The sequence below is a fragment of the Chiloscyllium plagiosum genome, unplaced genomic scaffold (genome assembly GCF_037043375.1).
Source record: "Chiloscyllium plagiosum isolate Xiang-an unplaced genomic scaffold, Cpla_swu_hap1 HiC_scaffold_18, whole genome shotgun sequence".
NCBI classification, from domain to species: domain Eukaryota; kingdom Metazoa; phylum Chordata; class Chondrichthyes; order Orectolobiformes; family Hemiscylliidae; genus Chiloscyllium; species Chiloscyllium plagiosum.
In genome coordinates, this window is record NW_028270156.1 from 73,586,956 (window position 1) to 73,613,265 (window position 26,310).

Below are 26,310 nucleotides of genomic sequence, written 5' to 3' on the forward strand. Positions count from 1 at the left end.
TAATTAGTTGCTTAGTATTAAATTTAAACAATCTAATCTTTAGTAAAAATGACTAAAGGGAAGGGAGTCCGCAGCTCTCAGCAAGCAGGAACCCCTCCCCCACCCTCTCCAGCTGCAGCAGAGGCGTCCAGGGGATTTACCTACGGTGGCAAGCCTCGTGGAAATGACCTCTAAACTGGATGCGAAGATCGATGCTTTCATTGAAGAATCCCAAAGTCTATGGGATTCACTCTCGGCCGCGCTGCAAAAGCAAGACCGAGATATTAAAGAAATCGAGCGCCAAGTCGGAGGGGCGGAGCTAAAGGCCGCGACCTCCGAAACTACAGCGCAATCGGCCGTGGATCGGGTCCGGACTCTCAAACAGCGAATCCGGACCTTAGAGAACCACATTGACGACCTCAATAATCGAGGTCGCCGAAAAAGTATTTGTTTGCTGGGCCTTCCCGAATGGGAAGAGGAAGGCCAGCTTGCAGCGTTTCTCGAGCAGTAGCTGCCACAGCTTTTAGGCTGGATCAGGCCAAGTAAGGGTGGAATGGGCCTACCGGGTCGCAATACCCAGGCCCGGCTTGAACCAGCGCCCTCGCCCGGTCCTGTTCCGGCTGCAGAGCTATAGGGAGAGGCAGATACTCCTAGAAGCCTCTAGAAATCTTGGAAAAGATTCCCAAGCCATGATCTATAAAGGATCCAAGATCATGTAATTCCAGGACTTTTCCCCAGCTCTGGTCCGAAAGAGGAAGGCATTCGATGAGGCGAAGAAGTGTTTAAGGGACTTAAATATTCAGTACTCCGTACGCAACCCAGCGACGCTACGCTTTAACCATGAAGGATCCGTGTATAACTTCAGATCGCTGGAAAAGACTAAGGAGTTTTTGGACTCTCTTAGATAAATTGTAAGAGATAATGGATGTTGGTTCGCCTTTCCCCCACTCTGGTATATATCTTCCCCCTTTTTCTTTTTTCTTCCCTACTGTTTAATATTATCTTGGGGGGATGGGGAGAGGGATTTATTTATTTGTTCTCTATTTAACGATTTTCTCCCCCCCTTGGGGTTTTTTTTATTATTCTATGTATGTGTGTATGTATATATATATGTGTGTATATATATGTGTATGTATGTATATGTATATATATGTATATATATAAGCCGGGGGGGGTTTAGTTAATGTTGGTGGGGGGAGGTGGTTACCTTATTCTATTTTACCTCTGTCTCTAGGAGCGGGGTTGTTTTCCTTTGCTATTTTGTATTATTATATTTAATTATTATTTGTTGAGGTTGTAATTTTATAGTTATATATGTTTATACATGGTATTAACATTACCAAATATATCCAGGTATGGGTGGGGAGGGGTGTGGGGGTAGGGTGCTCACTGTTAACTCCAGCTTTGTATTATATCTGAATTCTCCTCATCCTATTGAGGAGCGCCTGGGTCAAGGGTGGGGCATTGGTTGGGAGAGGATACGATGGACCTTTGGAAAGGAAGTGATACCCCCTGGGAACAAGGAGGAAAATCTCCATTTAAATACGTTTTATATTTTTTTTATTATTTAGAATTAGTTTTTTTATTATACTGTTGTGAGTGTATTAGAGAGCCTTTATTTTTGTGAATTTTATATGCTCTATGCTCGGGATGTTTTGGATAGGATTTCCCCTCCCGAGGGGTCTCGGATTTGCCCGGATGATTATGGTTGATCAGTTGGTTAAGTGGTGCACCTGGAATGTCAAGGGGAGTAATTCGCCAGTCAAAAGGAAGAAAATATTATCAAATCTTAAGAAAGAAAGAGTTGATATAGCTCTCCTACAGGAGACACACCTATTGGATAAAGAACACTTGAAATTACGATAGGGTGAATTTGATCAGGCCTTTTTTTCTTCTTTTGGCTCAAAAAGTAGGGGAGTTATTATTCTTGTTCGGAAGAATTTCCCTTTCAAAATCCTAAATCAGATAAAAGACGAATCTGGACGATATATTCTGATTAAGGCCCTTATAAATGCAGAGGAATATGGGATTTTAAATTTGTACTGCCCTCCGGCACACCCCTTTAAATTTATAACGGAAACCTTCTCAAAATTGATGGCTCTTGGTGCCCGTCATACAATTATAGGGGGAGACTTTAATTGTATTATGGATCCGGAAATAGATAGGGTTCCCAAGAGTACTGCAGGAGTATCTCCCAGATCTAGACATTTGGTGGATCTGAACAAAGAATTAGTATTAGTAGATGTATGGAGATGTCTTCATCCACAGGACAGAGATTTTTCTTTTTACTCCAATCCATATAAATGTCATACCAGAATTGATATGTTTTTTGCCCCCTCGATTTTTTAAAATTTCATATCATCCTGTAAAATAGATAGTATAGCAATTTCCGACCACGCTGCTGTGTATATGGAAACCAAGGTGAGGAACAATGGGACATCCCCTCGGCATTGGCGTATGGACCCCTTCCTAATGAAAGACAGTAAATTTGTAAAGTACTTCTCTCAAGAATTTAAAACTTTTTTAGAAATTAATTTAGGTACGGCTAGCAACCCATCAATGATGTGGGAGACCATCAAAGCTTACGCGCGAGGTTTGATCATCTCCTACTCAGCGACCCAGAAAAAATTAAAGGGAGAACAACAGCGTCTGCTCGAAGCACGCTTAAACGCAGCTGAAACTGCATACGCCGATAGACCTTCTATTATTAAATTGCAAAGGATTACAGCCCTTAGGACAGCTCTAAACACTACGCTTACCCAAACGGCTAAGAGGGAAATATTATTTCCAAAACAAAGGTTATATGAATTTGGCGACAAACCGGGTAGATATTTAGCATTTCTTGCAAAGAAAAAAAAGGCCCCTCAAACTATCATGTCTATCAAGGAAAGTATGGGTATTTTGACTCATGATCATAAAAAGATTAATGCAATCTTTAGAAAATTTTATTCTGATTTATATAACAATCCAAGAAATGCTTGACGCAATCAGGCAACTTCAGAGCGGTAAGGCACCTTGCCCAGATAGTTTTCAAGCTGAATTCTATAAAGAATTTACAGAAATATTGGTTGGTCCACTTATGGACATGTATAACTATGCATATAGTCAGGGCTGTCTCCCGCCTTCGCTGAAAGAGGCAGATATCTCTCTTATCCTTAAAAAAGGAAAGGACCCAGAAGATTGTTTGTCATACAGACCAATATCCTTGCTAAATGTAGATTTTAAAATCCTTTCTAAAACGTTAGCATTGAGACTAGAAAGGGTATTGCCACATATCACAAAGGAGGATCAGATGGGGTTTGTTAAGGGCCGTAGATCATCCAATTATATTAGAAGGGTTTTGAATATGATTCAAGCCTGCCATCAGGGAAAGATACCAGGCGTAGTAGTTTCATTAGATGCGGAAAAGGCATTTGATAGGGTTGAATGGTCATATTTGTTTTACACATTGGAAAGGTTTGGCATTGGAAAGGTGTTTACCAAATGGGTCACAACATTGTATAGTGATCCCAAAGCAGTTGTGGTTACCAATGGATTAGGTTCGGATAGCTTCAGTGTGGGTAGGGGCCGCTGTCAGGGATGTCCTCTCTCGCCATTGTTACTTACGCTAATAATTGAACCACTAGCAGAAGGTATACGGACTGATCCTAATATAACGGCCCCGAGGATTGGTACAGGTAAACATAAAATTACCCTTTATGCAGATGATGTTCTTCTATTCCTCAGTAATCCTCTGATGTCCGTACCTCACTTAATCCAAGTTATTAATACATTTAGCGCATTCTCAGGCTATAAAATTAATTTCTCAAAATCGGAGGCTATGCTAATGGGTGGCCTTGCTATGATACCCCACTTAGTGGACGGATCCCATTTTCCCTTTCGTTGGTCCCTGGAGGGTTTCTTATATTGGGCATTTTTATTACCCCAGTATTTGGTCAGTTATACAAGGCTAACTTTGTGTATTCTTTGAGGAGAAAGTGAGGTCTGCAGATGCTGGAGATCAGAGATGGAAATGTGTTGCTGGAAAAGCGCAGCAGGTCAGGCAGCATCTAGGGAACAGGAGAATCGACGTTTCGGGCATTAGCCCTTCTTCAGGAATGAGGAAAGTTGGTCCAGCAGGCTAAGATAAAAGATAGGGAGGAGGGACTTGGGGGAGGGGTGTCGGAAATGTGATAGGTGGAAAGAGGTCAAGGTGAGGGTGATAGGTCAGACTGGGGTGGGGGCGGAGAGGTCGGGAAGAAGATTGCAGGTTAGGAAGGCGGTGCTGAATTTGATGGATTTGACTGAGACAGGCTGGGGGGAGGGGAAATGAGGAAACTGGTGAAATCCGAGTTCATCCCTTGTGGTTGGAGGGTTCCTAGCCGGAAGATGAGGCGTTCTTCCTCCAACCGTCGTTTCGCTGTGGTCTGACGATGGAGGAGTCCAAAGACCTGCATATCCTTGGTGGAGTGGGAGGGGGAATTGAAATGTTGAGCTACAGGGTGGTTGGGTTGGTTGGTCCGGGTGTCCCAGAGGTGTTCTCTGAAACGCTCCGCAAGTAGGCGGCCTGTCTCCCCAATATAGAGGAGGCCACATCGGGTGCAAAGGATGCAATAGATGATATGTGTGGAGGTACAGGTGAATCTGTGGCGGATATGGAAGTTTCCTTTGGGGCCTTGGAGGGAGGTGAGGGGGGAGGTGTGGGCGCAAGTCTTGCACCTCCTGCGGTTGCAGGGGAAGGTGCTGGGAGTGGAGGTTGGGTTGGTAGGGGGTGTGAGTGGAGGTTGGGTTGGTAGGGGGTGTGAGTGGAGGTTGGGTTGGTAGGGGGTGTGAGTGGAGGTTGGGTTGGTAGGGGGTGTGAGTGGAGGTTGGGTTGGTAGGGGGTGTGAGTGGAGGTTGGGTTGGTAGGGGGTAACTTTGCGTATTTACTGGAAAAGATAAGGCAGGACCTCCAGCGATGGGGAGACCTTCCAATTTCCTGGCTAGGTAGAATAGCACTAATTAAAATGAATGTCCTGCCCGTCTCCTATTCCCTATAAGAATGCTTCCGGTGATGATCCGAGGCTGGCACTGCGTAAATTATATGGTTGGTTGGGTTCCTTTATCTGGAATCATAGACGGCCCCTCATTAAGCTGAAGAAGCTACAGCTTCCACAGGCAAGGGGAGGATTGGACTTCCCAGATTTTAGGAAATATCAGTTAAGTTCCTTATTAAGTTACATAGCTGATTGGGTCTTGTTTGATCCACAATCAATCTGGCTGGACATCGAAGCTTCTCAAGGAAAATGCCCACTTATTAACCTTTTATTTTCAGACAAGAGGAAAATCATTACGGATCACTGTAAAAACCCTATAATACTAAATACAATTAAAGCTTGGAATATAATGCGGCAAAATGAGGGCAACTCACATAAAACATCCCCCATGCGCCGATAGTGGGAGCATGGGGATTCTAACCTGGGTTTACAGATGCCACTTTTAAACTCTGGAGATCCAGGGGTATCTCATGTCTAGGGGACCTATTTGAAGATGGGGTCCTGATGTCTTTTGAACAACTGTGTCAGAAATTCGGATTACCTAATGGAGACCTCTTTCGATACTTCCAAATTCGAGACTATATACAGAAGAAGACTACGTTATTAGATAGTCTTTATAAATCAGATAGAGAATGTAGAGTACTACGACCAATCGGGGTATCCTCCATCAGTAGTATTTATCATTTACTACATGATGAAGTATCGGGAGATATGGACAATTTGCTTAAAACATGGGATCAGGAATTGGGACTAGAAATCTCTATAGAAACGTGAAATGACATTTGGGAAAACGCCAGAAGAATCACCATTTGTAACAGAACTCAGGCTACCCAGCTGAAGATACTTCATAGGGCCCATATAGCACCGGATCATTTGGCAAAATTTAAGGCAGGGGCATCCCCAATGTGTTCCAAATGTAAAATAGAGGTGGGCACTCTTGTACATTGCCTATGGACCTGTCATAAGATCCGTAGATACTGGACTAAAGTAGCAAGTGCCCTGACAGAAATTTTAGGAACGGAAATTAAAGTAGACCCCGTATCTCTCCTTTTGGGCTTATCCTCCCTGGACATGCCCGGGAAGAGACTATTTTCTATTCTCTCTTTCTGTGAAAGGAAAAATATTTTGGTAAACTGGGTGGCTGAGGGCCCCCCCTGGACTTTCAAATTGGCACAGATTAATTATGGAATGTATTCCCCTTGACTTCCTTACAAATATGGTGCACCGAAAGACAGAATTATTTTATAAAATATGGCAGCCCTTCTTGAATTATATGAATACAGATATTTCGGCTATCCTAACAAGGGCTTTTATTTAATTGAGATTACAAACCTGGCTGGTCCGGGTCCCTTTGGGAGAGGAATCCCACACGAATACGGGTTTTGTTACATTTGATGTTAACACATTCCGAGCATGTATCTCACTACCCAATTTCTGTGTTATCCGCTTTTTTTTTTTCTCTTTCTCTTATTTGAATAATGTAAGAGACTTAAATATACACTCTGGTTAGTTGTAGGTTAGATTAGTAGTTAGTTGAGTTTTGTTTTTTTTCTCGGTATTTTTCTTTTGTTAAATTTTGGTTATTATATATTTAAGATTTAATTGTATATCAATGTTTGTACTTGAGAGTTTTGTTTATTTTTGTAAACTTGTAAAAATGTTAAATTTCTAATAAAAATATCTATAAAAAAAGTATAGTACATGCCTTCAACTTTATAACACTTACTAATCATGCCTTGTACATTCTCATCCAAATCACTGATATAGATAAAAAAAATAGTAATGGGCCTAGCTCTATCTACATCCTTTTGTATGCTTGAGGCCCTGGTATCAACTCCTGTGGCACCCACTCGTGCCATTCTGCCACCTGAAAAAGATCTATTTATTTCTCTTCTCTGGTTCCTGTTAGTCAACTGACCTTCTATCCATGAGCTTCTAATCCAACCACGTAATTGTAGGGTTACAGAGCTGGGCTGCCAGTGCAGCAACATAGAAAGTAGGACATTCAACAAGTCCATCTCAAATTAAACTCTTATCAAAGAAGATTTAACCTAATCCAGGAAACGCCTGCATGTTGGCAGCTAGTCATTTTGTGCGCTGACATCACTGAGACAGTAACAAGAACAAGTAGATAAATTACGTTTAATAGTAAATGCATCGCACTGGACATGTGTTTCTATGTATTTTTATTCAAAATGTGATAGCATTAAATGTGTACTTGCAAATATTCTTCTTTGGGGGATTTAAAATTACTTACATTGTATGAGTTGTTTGTGTATAGTTTTAAGAAGATAGCATCCTTCCAGAGGGGAAGTTCAAATGTAAAGTCATATTTCATTACAAGAGTGATATGCTCTTCTTGTTGGATGTGAGAGTTTATGTGTTACTGAGGATTATATTTGCAACAAATGCCGTTGATTGTGAATTCTATCAGAACGAATGAATCGGTTAGAAGCAATGAGGAATTTACAAGAGTAAGGGGGTGTGATGGAAGGTAGGAAGGGAGAAAAGTCACAGATACAATCACAAGATGGGTTAACTCCAGGAAAGGTAAGAGAGATAGGAAGGTAGTGCAGGAGTCTTCTGTGGCTAACCCCATTTCAAACAAATGGGCTCCTCGGATGCTGCCTGAACTGCTGTGCTTTTCCAGCACCACTCTATTCTAGACTCTGGTTTCCAGCATCTGCAGTCATTGTTTTTACCCATTTCAAACAAGTATGTTGCTTTGAAAAATGTAGTGGATGATGGATTCTCAGGGGAATGTAGCATGAACAGCTAAGTTTCTGGTACCGAGACAGGCTCTAATGTAATGAGGGATACATCAGGTTCCAAGCGATTGATTATGTAAGGGGACTCTCCAGTCAGAGGTACAGACAGATGTTTCTATGGCCAGCAGCGAAAAATCAGAATGGTGTTTTGCCTCCCTGGAGCCAGGATCAAGGATGTCTCAGAGAGGGTGCAGAATGTTCTCAAAGGGGAGAGAGACCAACAGGAGGTCATTGTACACATTGAAACCAACGGCATAGGAAGGGAAAAGGATGCAATTCTGAAGGGAGATTACAGAATGTTAGGCAGGAATTTAAAATGGAGGTCCTCGAGGGTAGTAATATCTGGATTACTCCTGTGCTACGAGCTAATGAGGGTAGGGATAGGAGGATAGAGCAGATGAATGCGTGGCTGTGGAGCTGGAGTATGGGAGAAGGATTCACATTTTTAGGTTATTGGAATCTGTTCTGGGGTATAAGCGACCAGTACCAGAAGGAAAGGATTGCACCTGACTTGGAAGGGGACTAATATACTGACATGGAGATTTGCTAGTAGTAAGGTGGGGGAAGTGGGAGGGAGATAATGAGGAAAGAGATCAATCTAAGACTGGTACAGTTGAGGAAAGAAGTGAGTCAAACAATCAGGGCAGGCAGGAACAAAGCAGAAAACAAGGTAAGACTGATAAATTAAACTGCATTTATTTCAATGCAAGAGGCCTAACAGGGAACACAGATTAACTCAGGGCATGGTCAGGAACATGGAACTGAGATATCATAGAAATTACGGAAACGTGGCTCGGGGTGGACAGGACTGTCAGCTTAATGTTCTAGGATACAAGTGCTACAGGAGGACAGAAAGGCTGGGGGGATGTAAGAGAGAAGGGGGAGTGGTGTTTTTGATAATGTTTGGCATTATAGTTGTACTGAGGGAGGATATTCCCGGAAATGCATCCAAGGAAGTTATTTGGGTGGAACTGAGAAATAAGAAAGGGATGCTCATCTTATTGGGATTGTATTATAGATCCCCTAATAGTCAGCGGGAAATTGAGAAACAAATTGAGAGATTTCAGTTATCTGTAAGAATAATAGGGTAGTTATGGTAGGGGATTTTAACTTTCCAAACTTAGACTGGAACTGCCATAGTGTTAAGGGTTTAGATGTAGAGGAATTTGCTAAATGTGTACAAGAAAATTTTCTGATTCAGTATGTGAATGTATCCAGAGAAGGTGCAAAACTTGACCTACTCTTGGGAAATAAAGCAGGGCAGGTGACTGAGGTGTCATTGGGGGAGCACTTGAGGCCAGTGACCATAATTGAATTAGTTTTAAAATAGTGATGGAAAAGGATAGACCAAATCTAAAAGTTGAAGTTCAAAATTGGAGGAAGTCTAGTTTTCATGGTATGAGGCAAGAACTTTCAAAAGCTGATGGGGACTGATGTTCGCAGGTAAAGGGACAGCTGGAAAATGGGAAACCTTTAGAAATGAGATAACGAGAGTCCAGAAATAGTATATTCTTGTAAAGGGTGAAAGGAAAGGCTGATAGATGTAGGGAATGCTGGATGACAAAAGAAATTGAGGGTTTGGTTAAGAAAAAGAAGGAAGCATATGTCAGGTATAGACAGGATAGATTGAGTGAATACTAAGAACAGTATAAAGGCAGTAAGAGTACACTTAAGAAGGAAATCAGGAGAGCATAAAGGGGACATGAGATAGCTTTGGCAAATAGGGTAAGGAGAATCCAAAGAGTTTTTCCATGTACATAAGGACAAATGGGCAACTAGGAAGGGAATAGGGTCCCTCAAAGATCAGCGAGGTAAAAGCAATGACTGCAGATGCTGGAAACCAGATTCTGGATCAGTGGTGCTGGAAGAGCACAGCAATTCAGGCAGCATCCGACGAGCAGCAAAATTGACGTTTCGGGCAAAAGCCCTTCATCAGGAATAAAGGCAAAGAGCCTGAAGCATGGAGAGATAAGCTAGAGGAGGGTGGGGATGGGGAGAAAGTAGCACAGAGTACAATAGGTGAGTGGCGGTGGAGATGAAGATGATAGGTCAGGGAGGAGAGGGTGGAGTGGATAGGTGGAAAAGGAGCTAGGCAGGTCGGACAAGTCCGGACAAGTCAAGGGGACAGTGCGGAGCTAGACGTTTGAAACTAGGATGAGGTGGGGGAAGGGGAAATGAGGAAGCTGTTGAAGTCCACATTGATGCCCTGGGGTTGAAGTGTTCCCAGGCGGAAGATGAGGCGTTCTTCCTCCAGGCGTCTGGTGGTGAGGGAGCAGCGGTGAAGGAGGCCCAGGGCCTCCATGTCCTCGGCAGAGTGGGAGGGAGAGTTGAAATGTTGGGCCACGGGGCAGTTTGGTTGATTGGTGCGGGTGTCTCAGAGATGTTCCCTAAAGCGCTCTGCTAGGAGGCGTCCAGTCTCCCCAATGTAGAGGAGACCGCATCGGGAGCAACGGATACAATAAATGATATTAGTGGATGTGCAGGTAAAACTTTGATGGATGTGGAAGGCTCCTTTAGGGCCTTGGTTAGAGGTGAGGGAGGAGGTGTGGGCACAGGTTTTACAGTTCCTGCGGTGGCAGGGGAAAGTGCCAGGATGGGAGGGTGGGTCGTAGGGGGGCGTGGACCTGACCAGGTAGTCACGGAGGGAACGATCTTTGCGGAAGGCGGAAAGGGGTGGGGAGGGAAATATATCCCTGGTGGTGGGGTCTTCTTCGAGGTGGCGGAAATGTCGGCGGATGATTTGATTTATGCGGAGGTTTGTAGGGTGTAAGGTGAGCACCAGGGGTGTTCTGTCCTTGTTACGGTTGGAGGGGTGGGGTCTGAGGGCGGAGGTGCGGGATGTGGACGAGATGCGTTGGCATCTTTAACCATGTGGGAAGGGAAATTGCGGTCTCTAAAGAAGGATGCCATCTGGTGTGTTCTATGGTGGAACTGGTCCTCCTGGGAGCAGATACGGCGGAGGCGGAGGAATTGGGAAAACGGGATGGTATTTTTGCAAGAGATAGGGTGGGAAGAGGTGTAATCCAGGTATCTGTGGGAGTCGGTGGGTTTGTAAAAAATATCAATGTCAAGTCGGTCGTCACTAATGGAGATGGAGAGGTCCAGGAAGGGGAGGGAGGTGTCAGAGATGGTCCAGGTAAATTTAAGGTCAGGGTGGAATGTGTTGGTGAAGTTGATGAATTGTTCAACCTCCTCGCGGGAGCACGAGGTGGCACCAATACAGTCATCAATGTAGCGGAGGAAGAGGTGGGAAGTGGTGCCGGTGTAATTACGGAAGATCAACTGTTCTACGTAGCCAACAAAGAGACAGGCATAGCTGTGGCCCATACGTGTGCCCATGGCTACCCCTTTGGTCTGGAGGAAGTGGGACGATTCAAAGGAGAAATTGTTAAGGGTGAGGACCAGTTCGGCCAAACGAATGAGAGTGTCGGTGGAAGGGTACTGTTGGGGACGTCTGGAGAGGAAAAAAGGGAGGGTTTGGAGGCCCTGGTCATGGCGGATGGAGGTGTAGAGGGATTGGATATCCATGGTGAAGATGAGGCATTGGGGGCTGGGGAAACAGAAGTCTTGGAGGAGGTGGAGGGCATGAGTGGTGTCTCGAACGTATGTGGGGAGTTCCTGGACTAGGGGGGATAGGACAGTGTCGAGGTAGGTAGAGATGAGTTCAGTGGGGCAGGAGCATGCTGAGACAATGGGAGCACGAGGTGGCACCAATACAGTCATCAATGTAGCGGAGGAAGAGGTGGGAAGTGGTGCCGGTGTAATTACGGAAGATCAACTGTTCTACGTAGCCAACAAAGAGACAGGCATAGCTGTGGCCCATACGTGTGCCCATGGCTACCCCTTTGGTCTGGAGGAAGTGGGACGATTCAAAGGAGAAATTGTTAAGGGTGAGGACCAGTTCGGCCAAACGAATGAGAGTGTCGGTGGAAGGGTACTGTTGGGGACGTCTGGAGCGGAAAAAAGGGAGGGCTTGGAGGCCCTGGTCATGGCGGATGGAGGTGTAGAGGGATTGGATATCCATGGTGAGGATGAGGCATTGGGGGCTGGGGAAACAGAAGTCTTGGAGGAGGTGGAGGGCATGAGTGGTGTCTCGAACGTATGTGGGGAGTTCCTGGACTAGGGGGGATAGGACAGTGTCGAGGTAGGTAGAGATGAGTTCAGTGGGGCAGGAGCATGCTGAGACAATGGGTCGGCCAGGGTGGTCAGGCTTGTAGATCTTAGGAAGGAGGTAGAACCGGGCAGTGCGGGGTGCCAGGACTATGAGGTTGGAAGCTGTGGGTGGGAGATCTCCTGAGGTGATGAGGTTCTGTATGGTCTGGGAGATGATGGTTTGGTGATGGGGGGGTGGGGTCATGGTCGAGGGGGCAGTAGGAAGAGGTGTCCTCGAGTTGAGGTTTGTCTTCAGCGGTGTAGAGGTCAGTGCGCCAGACTACCATTGCGCCCCCTTTATCCGCTGGCTTATTGGTGAGGTTGGGATTACAGCAGAGGGATTGGAGTGCTGCGCGTTGTGAGGGTGAGAGGTTGGAGTGGGGGAGCGGGGGTCGGCAGGTTGAGGCGGTTAATGTCCTGGCGGCAGTTGGAAATGAAGAGGTCGAGGGCAGGTAATAGGCCAGCGTGGGGTGTCCAGGTGGATGCAGTGTGTTGGAGGTGGGCGAAGGGATCCTCGAAAGGTGGGCGGGAGTCCTGATTGTGAAAGTAAGCTCTGAGGCGGAGGCGACGGAATAAGTGTTCGATGTCACGGCGTGTATTAAATTCATTGATGCGTGGACGGAGGGGGATGAAGGTGAGTCCTTTGCTGAGGACTGATCGTTCGTCCTCAGTGAGTGGGAGGTCTGGAGGGATGGTGAAAACTCGGCAGGGCTGGGAGCTGGGATCTGGTGTGGGTGTGGAGCTGGGAGTGGGGTCAGAGCCAGTACCTGGAGTGGGTGTGATGGTGGGGGGAATGGTCATGAAACAAACTCGGTACCACAGCCACATTTGCTTCCTCAGTGCATGCCTCCGTAACCAACTCATCCCACACGGACTCCGGACCACCTTTAAACCAGCAGAGTTTGGACCCGAACAGGACAAACAGTACAGACTACAGATTCAAAAACACCAGCAACAGTTCTCCTTCAAGATCCTCCACTCCACGCTTGCAGCAATGCGCCAGCACCTAACCTCTCTACAGTCTGCCCGGCCTCAGCTGAGGGCCACACTCTCTCAGAATTGCAAAGGGACACTCTGTACTACATCCTCAGGAGAATTCATACTCTCAACAAACAGTATTTCAATTCCATCTCAAACATCAAAAACTGTAAGTACAACAAACTTTTATCCACCCACCTCCATAACCAGCCCTCCTCAAACATCCCAGAAGGTTCCCCTGACCTCGGAAACGCCATTAGCTATGCGGCTGATGCAGCTACCACCCCCACGCTGATTGATGATGTCACTTCTGCCCCCATCATGGCCACTCCCACAGCCACTTCCGGCCCTCACATCATCGCCGATGCCACACGCTCAGTGACTTCCGCCACCCCTACTGCCGTGTCTGCCACCACTTCCGACCCCACCAGCGCCACTCACCTGCATTCTGCTGACACGCCCCTCACAGACCCCACTATCACTAGCCCCACCCCCCAGAACCCCGAGGGGAACACTACCCCTGCTCATGCCTCCACCCCCATTCCCCCCACCATCACACCCACTCCAGGTACTGGCTCTGACCCCACTCCCAGCTCCACACCCACACCAGATCCCAGCTCCCAGCCCTGCCGAGTTTTCACCATCCCTCCAGACCTCCCACTCACTGAGGACGAACGATCAGTCCTCAGCAAAGGACTCACCTTCATCCCCCTCCGTCCACACATCAATAAATTTAATACACGCCGTGACATCGAACACTTCTTCCGTCGCCTCCGCCTCTGAGCTTACTTTCACAATCAGGACTCCCGCCCACCTTCCGAGGACCCCTTCGCCCACCTCCAACACATTGCATCCACCTGGACACCCCGCACTGGCCTATTACCTGCCCTCGACCTCTTCATTTCCAACTGCCGCCAGGACATTAACCACCTCAACCTGCCGACCCCCCCTCCCCCACTCCAACCTCTCACCCCCACAACGCGCAGCCCTCCAATCCCTCTGCTCTAGTCCCAACCTCACCATTAAGCCAGCGGATAAAGGGGGCGCAGTTGTAATCTGGCGCACTGACCTCTACACCGCTGAAGCCAAACGTCAAGTCGAGGACACCTCTTCCTACTGCCCCCTCGACCATGACCCCACCCCCCATCACCAAACCATCATCTCCCAGACCATACAGAACCTCATCACCTCAGGAGATCTCCCACCCACAGCTTCCAACCTCATAGTCCGGGAACCCCGCACTGCCCGGTTCTACCTCCTTCCCAAGATCCACAAGCCTGACCACCTTGGCCGACCCATTGTGTCAGCATGCTCCTGCCCCACTGAACTCATCTCTACCTACCTCGACACTGTCCTATCCCCCCCCTAGTCCAGGAACTCCCCACATATGTTCGAGACACCACTCACGCCCTCCACCTCCTCCAAGACTTCCGTTTCCCCGGCCCCCAACGCCTCATCCTCACCATGGATATCCAATCCCTCTACACCTCCATCCGCCATGACCAGGGCCTCCAAGCCCTCCCTTTTTTCCTCTCCAGACGTCCCCAACAGTACCCTTCCACCGACACTCTCATTCGTTTGGCCGAACTGGTCCTCATCCTTAACAATTTCTCCTTTGAATCCTCCCACTTCCTCCAGACCAAAGGGGTAGCCATGGGCACACGTATGGGCCACAGCTATGCCTGTCTCTTTGTTGGCTACGTAGAACAGTTGATATTCCGTAATTACACTGGCACCACTCCCCACCTCTTCCTCCGCTACATTGATGACTGCATTGGCGCCACCTTGTGCTCCCACGAGGAGGTTGAACAATTCATCAACTTCACCAACACATTCCACCCTGACTTTAAATTTACCTGGACCATCTCTGACACCTCCCTCCCCTTCCTGGACCTCTCCATCTCCATTAGTGACGACCGACTTGACATTGATATTTTTTACAAACCCACCGACTCCCACAGATACCTGGATTACACCTCTTCCCACCCTATCTCTTGCAAAAATGCCATCCTGTATTCCCAATTCCTCCGCCTCCGCCGTATCTGCTCCCAGGAGGACCAGTTCCACCATAGAACACACCAGATGGCCTCCTTCTTTAGAGACCGCAATTTCCCTTCCCACATGGTTAAAGATGCCCTCCAACGCATCTCGTCCACATCCCGCACCTCCGCCCTCAGACCCCACCCCTCCAACCGTAACAAGGACAGAACGCCCCTGGTGCTCACCTTCCACCCTACAAACCTCCGCATAAACCAAATCATCCGCCGACATTTCCGCCACCTCCAAAAAGACCCCACCACCAGGGATATATTTCCCTCCCCACCCCTTTCCGCCTTCCGCAAAGACCGTTCCCTCCGTGACTACCTGGTCAGGTCCACGCCCCTCTACGACCCACCCTCCCATCCTGGCACTTTCCCCTGCCACCGCAGGAACTGTAAAACCTGTGCCCACACCTCCTCCCTCACCTCTATCCAAGGCCCTAAAGGAGCCTTCCACATCCATCAAAATTTTACCTGCACATCCACTAATATCAGTTATTGTATCCGTTGCTCCCGATGCGGTCTCCTCTACATTGGGGAGACTGGACGCCTCCTAGCAGAGCGCTTTAGGGAACATCTCCGAGACACCCGCACCAATCAACCAAACTGCCCCGTGGCCCAACATTTCAACTCCCCCTCCCACTCTGCCGAGGACATGGAGGTCCTGGGCCTCCTTCACCGCCGCTCTCCCACCACCAGACGCCTGGAGGAAGAACGCCTCATCTTCCGCCTGGGAACACTTCAATCCGAGGGCATCAATGTGGACTTCAACAGCTTCCTCATTTCCCCTTCCCCCACCTCATCCTAGTTTCAAACGTCTAGCTCCGCACTGTCCCCTTGACTTGTCCGGACTTGTCCGACCTGCCTAGCACCTTTTCCACCTATCGACTCCACCCTCTCCTCCCTGACCTATCACCTTCATCTCCTCCCCCACTCACCTATTGTACTCTGTGCTACTTTCTCCCCACCCCCACCCTTCTCTAGCTTATCTCTCCACGCTTCAGGCTCTCTGCCTTTATTCCTGATGAAGGGCTTTTGCCCGAAACGTCAATTTTGCTGCTCGTCGGATGCTGCCTGAATTGCTGTGCTCTTCCAGTACCACTGATCCAGAATCCCTCAAAGATCAGCAAGGCGACCTTTATGTGGAGCCACAGGAGACGAATGAGATACTAAATGAATACTTTGCATAAGTGTTTACTTAGAGAAGGACATAGAACATATAGAAAGTCAGAAAATAGATGGTTACATCTTGAAAAATGCCAATATTACAGAGGAGGAAGTGCTGGATGCCTTGAAATGCTTAAAGGTGGATAAATCCCCAGGACCTGATCAGGTGTACCCTAGAACTCTGTGGGAAGCAAGGGAAGTGATTGCTGGGCCCCTCGCTGACATATATGTATCGTTGATAGTCACAGGTGAGGTGCCAGAAGACTGGAGGTTGGCTAATGTGGTGCCACTATTTTAGAAAGGTGGTAAGAACAAGCCAGACTGGTGAGCCTGCTGTTGGTGGTCAGCAAATTGTTGGAGGGAATTCTGAGGGTCAAGATTTACATGTATTTGGAAAGGCAAGAACTGATTAGGGATAGTCAACATAGCTTTGTGCATGGAAAATCATGTCTCATGAACTTGATTGAGGTTTTTGAAGAAGTAACAAAGAGGATTGATGAGGGCAGAGCAGTAGATGTGATCTATATGGACTTCAGTATGGCATTAGACAAGGTTCCCCATGGGAGACTGGTTAGCAAGGTTAGATCTCATGGAATGTAGGGAGAACTAGCCATTTGGATACATAACTGGCTCAAAGGTAGAAGACAGAGGGTGATGGTGAAGGTTGTTTTTCAGACTGGAGGCTTGTGACCAGTGGAGTGCCACAAGGATCAGTGTTGGGTCCATTACTTTTTGTCATTTATATAAATCACTTGGATGTGAACTTAGGAGTTAGAGTTAGTAAGTTTGCAGATGACACCAAAATTGGAGGAGTAGTGGACAACAAAGAAGGTTACCTCACATTATAACTGGATCTTGATCAGATGCTCCAACGGGCTGAGGAGTGGCACATGGAGTTTAATTTAGATAAATGTGAGGTGCTGCATTTTGGGAAAGCAAATCTTAGCAGGACTTATACACTTATTGGTAAGGTCCAAGGGAGTGTTGCTGAACAAAGAGACCTTGGAGTGCAGATTCATAGCTCCTTGAAAGTAGAGTCGCAGGTAGGTAGGATGGTGAAGAAGATATTTTGTATGCTTTCCTTTATTGGTCAGAGTATTGATTTAGGAGTTGGATGGGTCATATTGCAGCTGTACAGGACATTGGTTAGGCCACTTTTGGAATATTGCGTACAATTCTAGTCTCCTTCCTATAGGAACGATGTTGTGAAACTTGAAAGGGTTCAGAAAGGATTTTCAAGGATGTTGTCAGGTTTGGAGGATTTGAGCTATAGGGAGAGGCTGGACAGGCTGGGGCTGTTTTCCCTGAAGGCTGAGGGGTGGCCTTATAGAGGTTTATAAAATGATGAAGGGCATGGATAGAGTAAATAAGCAAGGCCTTTTCCCTGGGTTGAGGGAGTCTAGCACTAGAGGGCATAGGTTTAGGGTGAGAGGGGAAAGATATAAAAGAGAACTAAGGGGCAACTTTTTCACGCAGAGAGTGGTGCTTGAATGGGATGAGCTGACAGTGGTGGAAGCTATTACAATTGCAACATTTAAAAGGCATCTGGATGGGTATATGAATAGGAAGGGTACGGAGGGATATGAGGAGAAAGTGAGGGCTGCAGATGCTGGAGATCAGAGCTGAAAATGTGTTGCTGGAAATGTGTTGCCCTGAAGAAGGGCTTATGCCCGAAACATCGATTCTCCTGTTCCTTAGATGCTGCCTGACCTGCTGCGCTTTTCCAGCAACACATTTTCAGTACAGAGGGATATGGGCTGGGTGCTGGCAAATGGGACTAGATTAGGCTGGGATATCTGGTTGGCAAGGATCTGTTTCCATGCTATATATGTCTATGACTCTATGACTCTGTGTTACAGTTTGGTCCAGATGCACTCTCATTTCAGGATAAAGTATGTTTTGTGTTGGCAATGCAAACAAATGAATAAGAAACATACCGGGAGCTGTTGTGTGAAGTACTAGAAATAAAGGCTATTCAACGCATCAATAACTATGCAGTCTCTGCAAGAACAGGTCAACTCATCCCACTGCTCTACCTGTTCTCTGTTGACCTTCAGTTTTTTTCTCCAGCTGCTTAGTCAATAAATCCAGCAGGTCCTAGAAACACATCATGACCAAGAAGTGATCTCTGTGCCTCCACACTTGAAAGCAGCCAGCAGCATTCTGGATATTCCAAAGGCACAGATCCAGAGGCTGACTTGAAGCATGACAGTGGCAGTGATGTAACAGTCGACAAGGTGAAGCAGTAATGATGAGTGATCATCATCTAAAAAGAAATCAAAAATGTCCAACTTTCCCACAGAAAAGGAAAATCAATCCTGTTCACAACTGTAAAAGATGAGAGTGTTTGCCTAATGTGTTAGCAAATTCAGTACAGGAATTTAGAACAATACCACACAATGATGTACCATAAATTCAAGGATAATTTTTCCATGAAAAGTATACTTCAGACAAAGAAAGTTGACAAGCTGAAGTTTGCTTTAAAACTCACCAATCATTTTATTCTGAACCAGCAGCAAATGGTAGGGCCTGCACTGAAGCCTCATTTCACATTTATAATCATCTGGCAAAACATAAGTCACAAACGGTCTTGTAATTAAAGAAGTAATGACTGTGGCTGTTGACTCTTTATGCAAAGATTTTAAAAGCAAAGAAGAAAAAGTAACAATCAGAGCATGTCACATGGTGCTTCAACTGTGGCAGCCACTTGTAATCTTTTCCAAGATTTTTTTGGTAACTACAACTGATCTTGAAGACTGTGAATATTTCCCATTGCAGTTCAATGAATCCATCGACATGGCACACACAGCCCATGTGATTGTTTTTATGATGTATAGTTTTTAAGGACATAACTTTTGTCTCTTAAGGAGAGAATGAGGGTAAGGATACATGCAACAAATTCAACATTGATCTTGCCCAGCGCACATTCTGTACAATGTTACCTGTTTGCCTCTGTCTAAGTCTTTTTGATCTGTACATCCTTGCTTACGAAGTTCTGCGTGTACTGCTCTTGAACTTTCACTGTATTTCAGTAGATGTGACAATAAATCAAACAATCGAAAGACACGTGCTTGAAAAAATCATTTCAATCAAGAAATTGATTTCCATCAGAACTGCTAATGCACTAGCCATTCCTGGTACGAATGTAGGCTTTTATCACTGTATAATCCTCCACCAAACAATATCAAATGAATTTATGTGCTTTTTTCACGTTTTAAAATTTGTTGTTAAGACTATAAACTTAATTTTGGCAAGAACCCCTCAGAATCATTTGTTTAAATCCTTACTCTCAGTGCTGTCTGTGGTGAGCTAATCCTTCATATTGATATGAGGTGGTGAAGTCAAATAAAGTCCTACAAAGATTTGATGCCTGAAATTGTTACTTTTCTTAAATCAAGGAATGAAGTGAGCTGTCAAATAATGTGTGGTTGATTGACTTCGAATGACATCAAATCTGAAGAACTGAACTATGAACTGTAAGGAAAGGACTAAGATTTAGCACATATGATCAGTACTGTGAATGCATTCAAATTGAAACTGGATCTGTTGTCCTTCCCATTAAAAACAAAATGCTGCAGCACTCCGGGAAGTGTAGAGAAAATATCAGAAAGAAATCAATGACAGAGAAAAATGGGTTTCCTCAGAAAATCTGTGCACGCATGAATAATTTATCAGAGCAATTCAACAGATGATTTCAGGAATTAAATGTAATGGACAAATTACGTTTTTCTCAAATCCATTCCTTCAAGCAGACATTGGTGGTTTGGCTGTCAGATCCCATCAGACGTTTGATTTATAAAACAGTGGAGTTGATGTGGATCTAATGATTATATAGAATGGTATTGAGCTGCAAGTCATGTCAAGGGACAACAATTTTTAGGGGCTCATGAGCTCCAATCATCTTGTATTTTACAAGTTTATTTTAACTCCACATGTGACACAGTGTTCTCCCAAGTGAAGATAATGAAGTCCCAATATCACATCGACCTCACAGATATTCAGTTAATAGATTGTAAATGATTGCTAGTCTCAAACTACAACCTGGACATCAAGGCCATGGAGAATAATGTGCACGCATATGTATCACACTGAGGTTTGGTGAGTGAAGGACAAAATGAATATATACTCGGTTTTAGATTTATATAGCACTAAGAGTAAACTACATATTCAAATTTTTTTTCAGGGTAGATCCTGAATTGCACTTAAATTCAAAAATAGGTGTCTACGGACATAAATTTGTAAAAATAATGGACAACAAACCCCTGTTAAGTCTATGTAAAGAGGACAAGGCAGTGCCGTCCATAGTTTCAGGCTGAATTCAGTGGTGGGCTCTAATACTAAGTGCAAATAGTTACAAGTTGGAACACTATCTGGGAGGCCAAGTAGTAAACGTGGATGCATTGAGTCCTCCCCACTGTCAGGCCCATAGTTTTGCTGTATTCAGTCCCTGCAGCTGGTTATTAATATCATGTGGAGTGAATTCAGTTGTCTGGAGATTAACATTTTTAATACAGGGAATTTTAGGAGGAAATTGTGATGAATTATCCACTTTGCGCTTCTGGCTATAGTTGATTGCACACTTCAGCCTTGTCTTTTGCACTAACGCGTTAAACTCTCCACAATTGAGGATGGAGATTTTTGGTGCCTCCTCTTCTGGTTCTTTGTTTAATTGCCCACCAGCATTTGTGGTCTTTCGTGATAGGCATTGATATCACGGTAATCACCAACACTTCTCAAGAGCAACTGCGGACGGGCAATAAATGCTAAGTCCATGAGTGAATAAAAATAAATGCGTCACTAGTCTAGAGGCCCAGACTAATTTTACAGGTGTCATGTGTTTAAGTCCTGAGGCAACTGATGGAACTTCAATTATTTATTTCAAATTGAATTGAAAGTTAGCCACCATAATCGTATCATGAAACTATCATCTCATCCCTCTCTCCCTCCATTACAGACATTTACAACACATGCTGCATCCGAAAGGGTAAGAGCATTGTGGAAAACCCACACACCCCTCACTCAAACTCTTCTCCCTCTTGCCATCTGGCAGAAGACATTGCAGCATTCGGTCTCTCACGGCCACACTGTGCCACAGTTTCTTCCCCCAAGCCGTCAGCCTCCTGATTGGACTCTTTCCCATACATGACTTTGAATTGCTGCAAGAACAATGTCTATTATTTATCATTCTTCTATTACACTGTAACTTTCGTGTTTTGCACTTCTTATGCATTTTATGCTGTGTGGTTTGTGCTGTCCATGTAGCATCCTTGGTCCTGGAGGAACGCTGTCTCGTTTTTACCGTATCAGTTGTATACAGTAGAAATGACAATAAACAGTACTCTCTCTCTCTCACACACACACACATCAATTGTGATTAAAATAATACACTTTGGCAAGTCCAAAATGTGACTTCAGACCTATAGCAACTTGTTTGACCTCTGAAATTGGCTAACAAATCAAATTATTGTTGAAAAATTAAGTTGGGGACAGCCCAGAATTGACCACGGCATCAGAAATGACAATGGTATATATAAATCAATGTCCCAAAATCTAGTCAAACACCAGCCAGGCATAGTCATTCAAGCCAAATCACATCTTACAGCCACATTGCCTGACATCACCACAGGGAAAAGACTTTGTCTATTTATCCTATCCATGCCCCTCATAATTTTGTAAACCTCTATAAGGTCACCCCTCAGCCTCCGATGCTCCAGGGAAACAGCCACAGCCTGTCCAGCCTCTCCCTATAGCTCAAATCCTCCAACCCTGGCAACATCCTTGTAAATCTTTTCTGAACCCTTTCAAGTTTCACAACATCTTTCCGATAGGAAGGAGACCAGTCTGGCCCTTTGGTCATTCCTGTCAGGCCCGCATGAGGTCAATCTTAAATTAGAACATAAATGAAAAAGTATGCACGCAATACAACTGTGTTGCTTTTGTTTTGAAAATGATGCTTTTTTTATTTACGTATGGACGCACATGCGCGTGTATGTCCGTGCGTGCATGCATGAACAGCTAAAAGTGATGCTTGCTGGCTAGCCCTCAAAATGTCAGCTCACGCCAAAAAAAAGGTCGATATGGAATGCCACATTTTTAACAAGAAATGGACTGCTAGATATTTATTTACAGAAATCAGAGGTAAAAACATGTGCTTGGTTTGTGGTGCACAGGTCGCTGTGTTCAAGGATTATAATTTGAATCGCCACTACGTGACCAAACATGCCAAGAAGTACAACAACATGACTGATCAAGAGCGGGCAAGGGAGTCGGATGCTTTGCTAGCTAAGCTGCATAATCAGCAAAGACCTTTTTCTAAACTTCACATATCCAGAGATGCAGCTGTGAAGACAAGTTATGTCATATCCCACAAAATCGCCAGAAACAGTAAACCATTTTCTGATGGAGAGTTTATTAAGGAGTGCTTGTTGAACTCTGCAGAACTAATATGCCCGGAGAAGAAGGAGGCATTTGAGAATGTGCCCCTCTCCCAACGCATTGCAATGAGAAAGATTGGAGACATTGCGACAAATCTGGAGCTTCAGCTGCAGCACAGAGCGGTCAACTTTGACTTTTTTTCCTTGGCTTTGGATGAGAGCTGTGACATACATGACACAGCCCACCTACTCATCTTCGTACGTGGGATAATTATGGACTTTAAAATCATGGAGGAGCTGGCAGCCATGCAGTCAATGAAAGGAACAACAACTGGTAATGGTTTGTTGACGGAGGTAAATGCATGTTTGGACATGTTGGGACTAAAATGAGAAAAGCTGGCAGGTGTGACAACGGATGGTTATCCAAATCTAACGGGAAAAAATGTTGGACTCTTAAAGAAAATGCAGGATAAAGTGACAGAAATTGACCCTGAACAAAAATTGGTATTTTGCATTGTATTATACATCAGGAAGTGCCGTGTAAGTCAGTGTTAAAAATTAATCATGTGGTTGATGTTGTAACTAAAATACTTAACTTCATCAGGGCAAGAGCTTTGAATCACAGGCAGTTTGTTGCACTTTTGGAGGAAAATGAGACTGAACATCATGACATAGGCTACCACACAGCTGTCAGGTGGCTCAGCCTGGGCAAAATGCTGAAAAGTGTATGGGACCTGAGAGAAGAGACTCAAGATTTCTGTGTGAAGAAAGGGAATGGCATTCCAGAGCTTTCAGATGCAGACTGGATTGCAGACCTTGGTTTTGCTGTTAATGTGACTGCACTTATGAATGAACTAAATGTGAAACTGCAGTGCAAGGGCCTTTTTGTGCATGAAATGTACAACTTGGTGAAGGCTTTTATGAGAAAGTTGCAGCTTCTCTCAAGCCAAATGGAGGACAACATTCTCCCACTTGCCAACACTGAAGGAAGCTGCACCTTCAGCTGATTACCTCCACAGGTACTGATCTATGTTAGAAGCATTGCATGGTGAATTTTCAAGGTGATTCCAAGACTTTAAAACTGTTGAGAATGAAATGCACATGATTTTTTCCCCCATTTACATGCAATGTGGAGAATGCACCTAGTGATGTTCAGCTTGAATTCATTGACCTTCAGTCTGACACACTTCTGGCAGAGTACTTTAGGTCTGTCTCACTGCTTGATTTTTACTCTTCCCTCAAAGAGGAGAACTTTCCACACATGAGGAGGCATGCTCAGAAGATTCTAGTCCTCTTTGGATCTACCTATATATGTGAACAGACATTCTCAGTGATGAAGTTCAACAAATCCAAATACAGATCCTCTATCACTGATGATCATCTCTCAGCTATCCTTCCACCTCAGACATACAACCAGATTTCAGTGCACTTGTTCAAGCCCAAAACAGACTGGAATTTTTTCTCACTAAACAAGTAAAATGAACTGAAAAACATCAAAAGCACTTATTGCTCTTTGTATACAGTTGTTTGTTGTTTGTAATACTGAACAATAATGAAACAACTTTTCATTATTGGTTTGTGAGATTAACGTTAAAAATAAAATGAAATACTGAAATTATTGTTTTTACTTTTTATTTCTTTTATATTTGACCTACTCCACAATTTCATATCTTTATTGTAACAGAATATCCTTATTCTTTTGATTATAATTTTCAGTGCAAAACTATATAATTGTACTTTTTACAATGGGAGAAAATTAATACTGAGCAGAATTATGTTCAACTTATTGTTGGTTCGGCCCTCCAACACAACTCAGGTTTCTCATGTGGCCCTTTGGAAGAATTAATTGCCCACCCCTGATCTAGATTGTTAGAGATTGAACATGTTTGGAGATGAGCATCAAAACCAACACATATATACTTTAATTGCCTTCAAAATGTAACTTCCTTGTGGGCAAATTTCCATTCCCTGGGACCCCTCTGTGAAGGAGCTGAGTTTCACTCCAGAGTTAACGCTTCCTGTTATTTTCCCTTCTTGCTAATTCTCTCACTGCCTCCAGGGATGCTAACATTCCATGCAGAAACCTGGTCCAGAAATAGGGAACTTACCTTGATGCTTGCTCAGGAAAGGTCATTCTTGTTAGTACCTGTTCTAAGTTGGTGATAACTGCTGAGCACTACAACTGATCACGACAGTCACCCCCTTACTCAATATAACACTATCTCCTCCCAATCTGACCACACCCCAATCATTTGAGTTTCCCCATGACAAACGTTTCAACTACCCAATTAATCACCATACCTCCAGCCACCTATTTACCAACTTGAGCCGATTACCCACTCACTCACCTAGTCATCCAATTTCCCACCTATTGGATGGCGGGTCTTTAATGTAGTGTAATGCCAACAGCGTGTGTTCAATTTCTGGCAGTTGTAAACATGAAGGACTTCTTCTCCACCCCTGCCCTCCTCACCTGAGAAGTGGTGTCCGTCAGGGTAAGCCACCACAACTCATCTCTCTATAATAATAGAGCAGTCCTTTGTTCCAGTAAGACTAGGGTGACTTTACCTTCTACATCTAGTCACCACTGACTCACTCATTCAGTCATTCACCTACTTATTGACCAAAAGATTTGAAATCTTCAAAAACCAATTGGAATATGGCAGGTATTGTCACTTAAAGGGGATGAACTATTTTTCTCTGCCTTTTCTTGCATTTATGATCCTCTCCATGCATTAATCCATCAGTGCTTCAGACAGGATCAAAAAATACTACTGAAAAATTGTAAAATGGTCATGTTGCAGAGAGTTTTGCAGTCACTATCTATACACACAGCATCAACATTGACTGGACCATCTGGGCCAATATGTTTTATAAAAATCTTTGACATTCAGAGCAGATTTTGAATTGGTTCAAATGCAAATGGTTCAGAAAGAAACTCAAAATTTTAGCACTAACTGCAGCCAAAGCTTATTATGGATAAATAATTCCAAATTACATCATATTTGAAGTTCTTTATGTTCTTGTTTTATAGATAATCTTGAAAATTGAAAAACTTGATATTGAGTACAGTGCAAACTGCACAGAGAATTACTTGGTGATTCGTGATGCTGCTTGTAGTCCTCCTGTTAATGCTGGAATATATTGTGATCAAGTATTGCCTTTCAACTTTACCTCATTTGGACGTTCAATTATTTTAGAATTTCGACATAAGCACACACAATTCACCTATGGATTTAAAATTTCCTATTCCACTGTTCTGAGTAAGTGTTCAAAACAAAGAAATTAATAGAATCAATGCATCCGCTGTGTTGTTGTAACAGATATCAATCTCTTTATGTTTTTTCTAATAATTCTCTCCACTAAATTTTCTCCTCTCTTGAAAGTGTTCCATTTTTATACGGGTGCTGTTTCACAGATATCGGAAGTGTTTTGATACCGAGCAGCTATTCTCAAATATGAGTGTCAACAAATTAACTCAATTCCAAGAGAAATTGTCAAACATCCACCATTTCCAGAAGGGCCACAGGAAAGTAATTGGAAGAGCAAACCCTTCCCCATTTACATTCCTAACCAGAAGCACAGAGACCATAATGCTCCCAGCTGAAATGTGTTGGCCATGAACAAAACAACGAAAGAGCTTCTGTTGAAATGTCTTCAGTATAATAAAACATTGCAAGGCATTTCACAGGAATATTTCACACAAAATGTTACACCAAGCTACAGAAGGGCATATTACAGCAGCAGACATAATTTTAAGGAGCATCTTAAACAAAGAAAGAATGGTGGAAATTTTACAGTTGAAATTCCAGAGCCCAGCATGGCTGCCAGTGGTGTA

The 26,310-nt window shown here is 44.5% G+C and overlaps 1 protein-coding gene across 1 annotated transcript; it reads left to right on the plus strand.

The window, feature by feature from the left end:
- Positions 1–163: 163 nt before the first annotated feature.
- On the plus strand, positions 164–23,479 carry LOC148147007 (general transcription factor II-I repeat domain-containing protein 2B-like). Its single transcript, XM_087996198.1, has 3 exons — positions 164–283; positions 22,269–22,826; positions 23,003–23,479. The coding sequence occupies exons 1-3, from the start codon at positions 164–166 to the stop codon at positions 23,477–23,479; spliced, it is 1,155 nt and encodes a 384-aa protein (XP_087852324.1).
- The last annotated feature ends 2,831 nt before the right edge of the window (positions 23,480–26,310 follow it).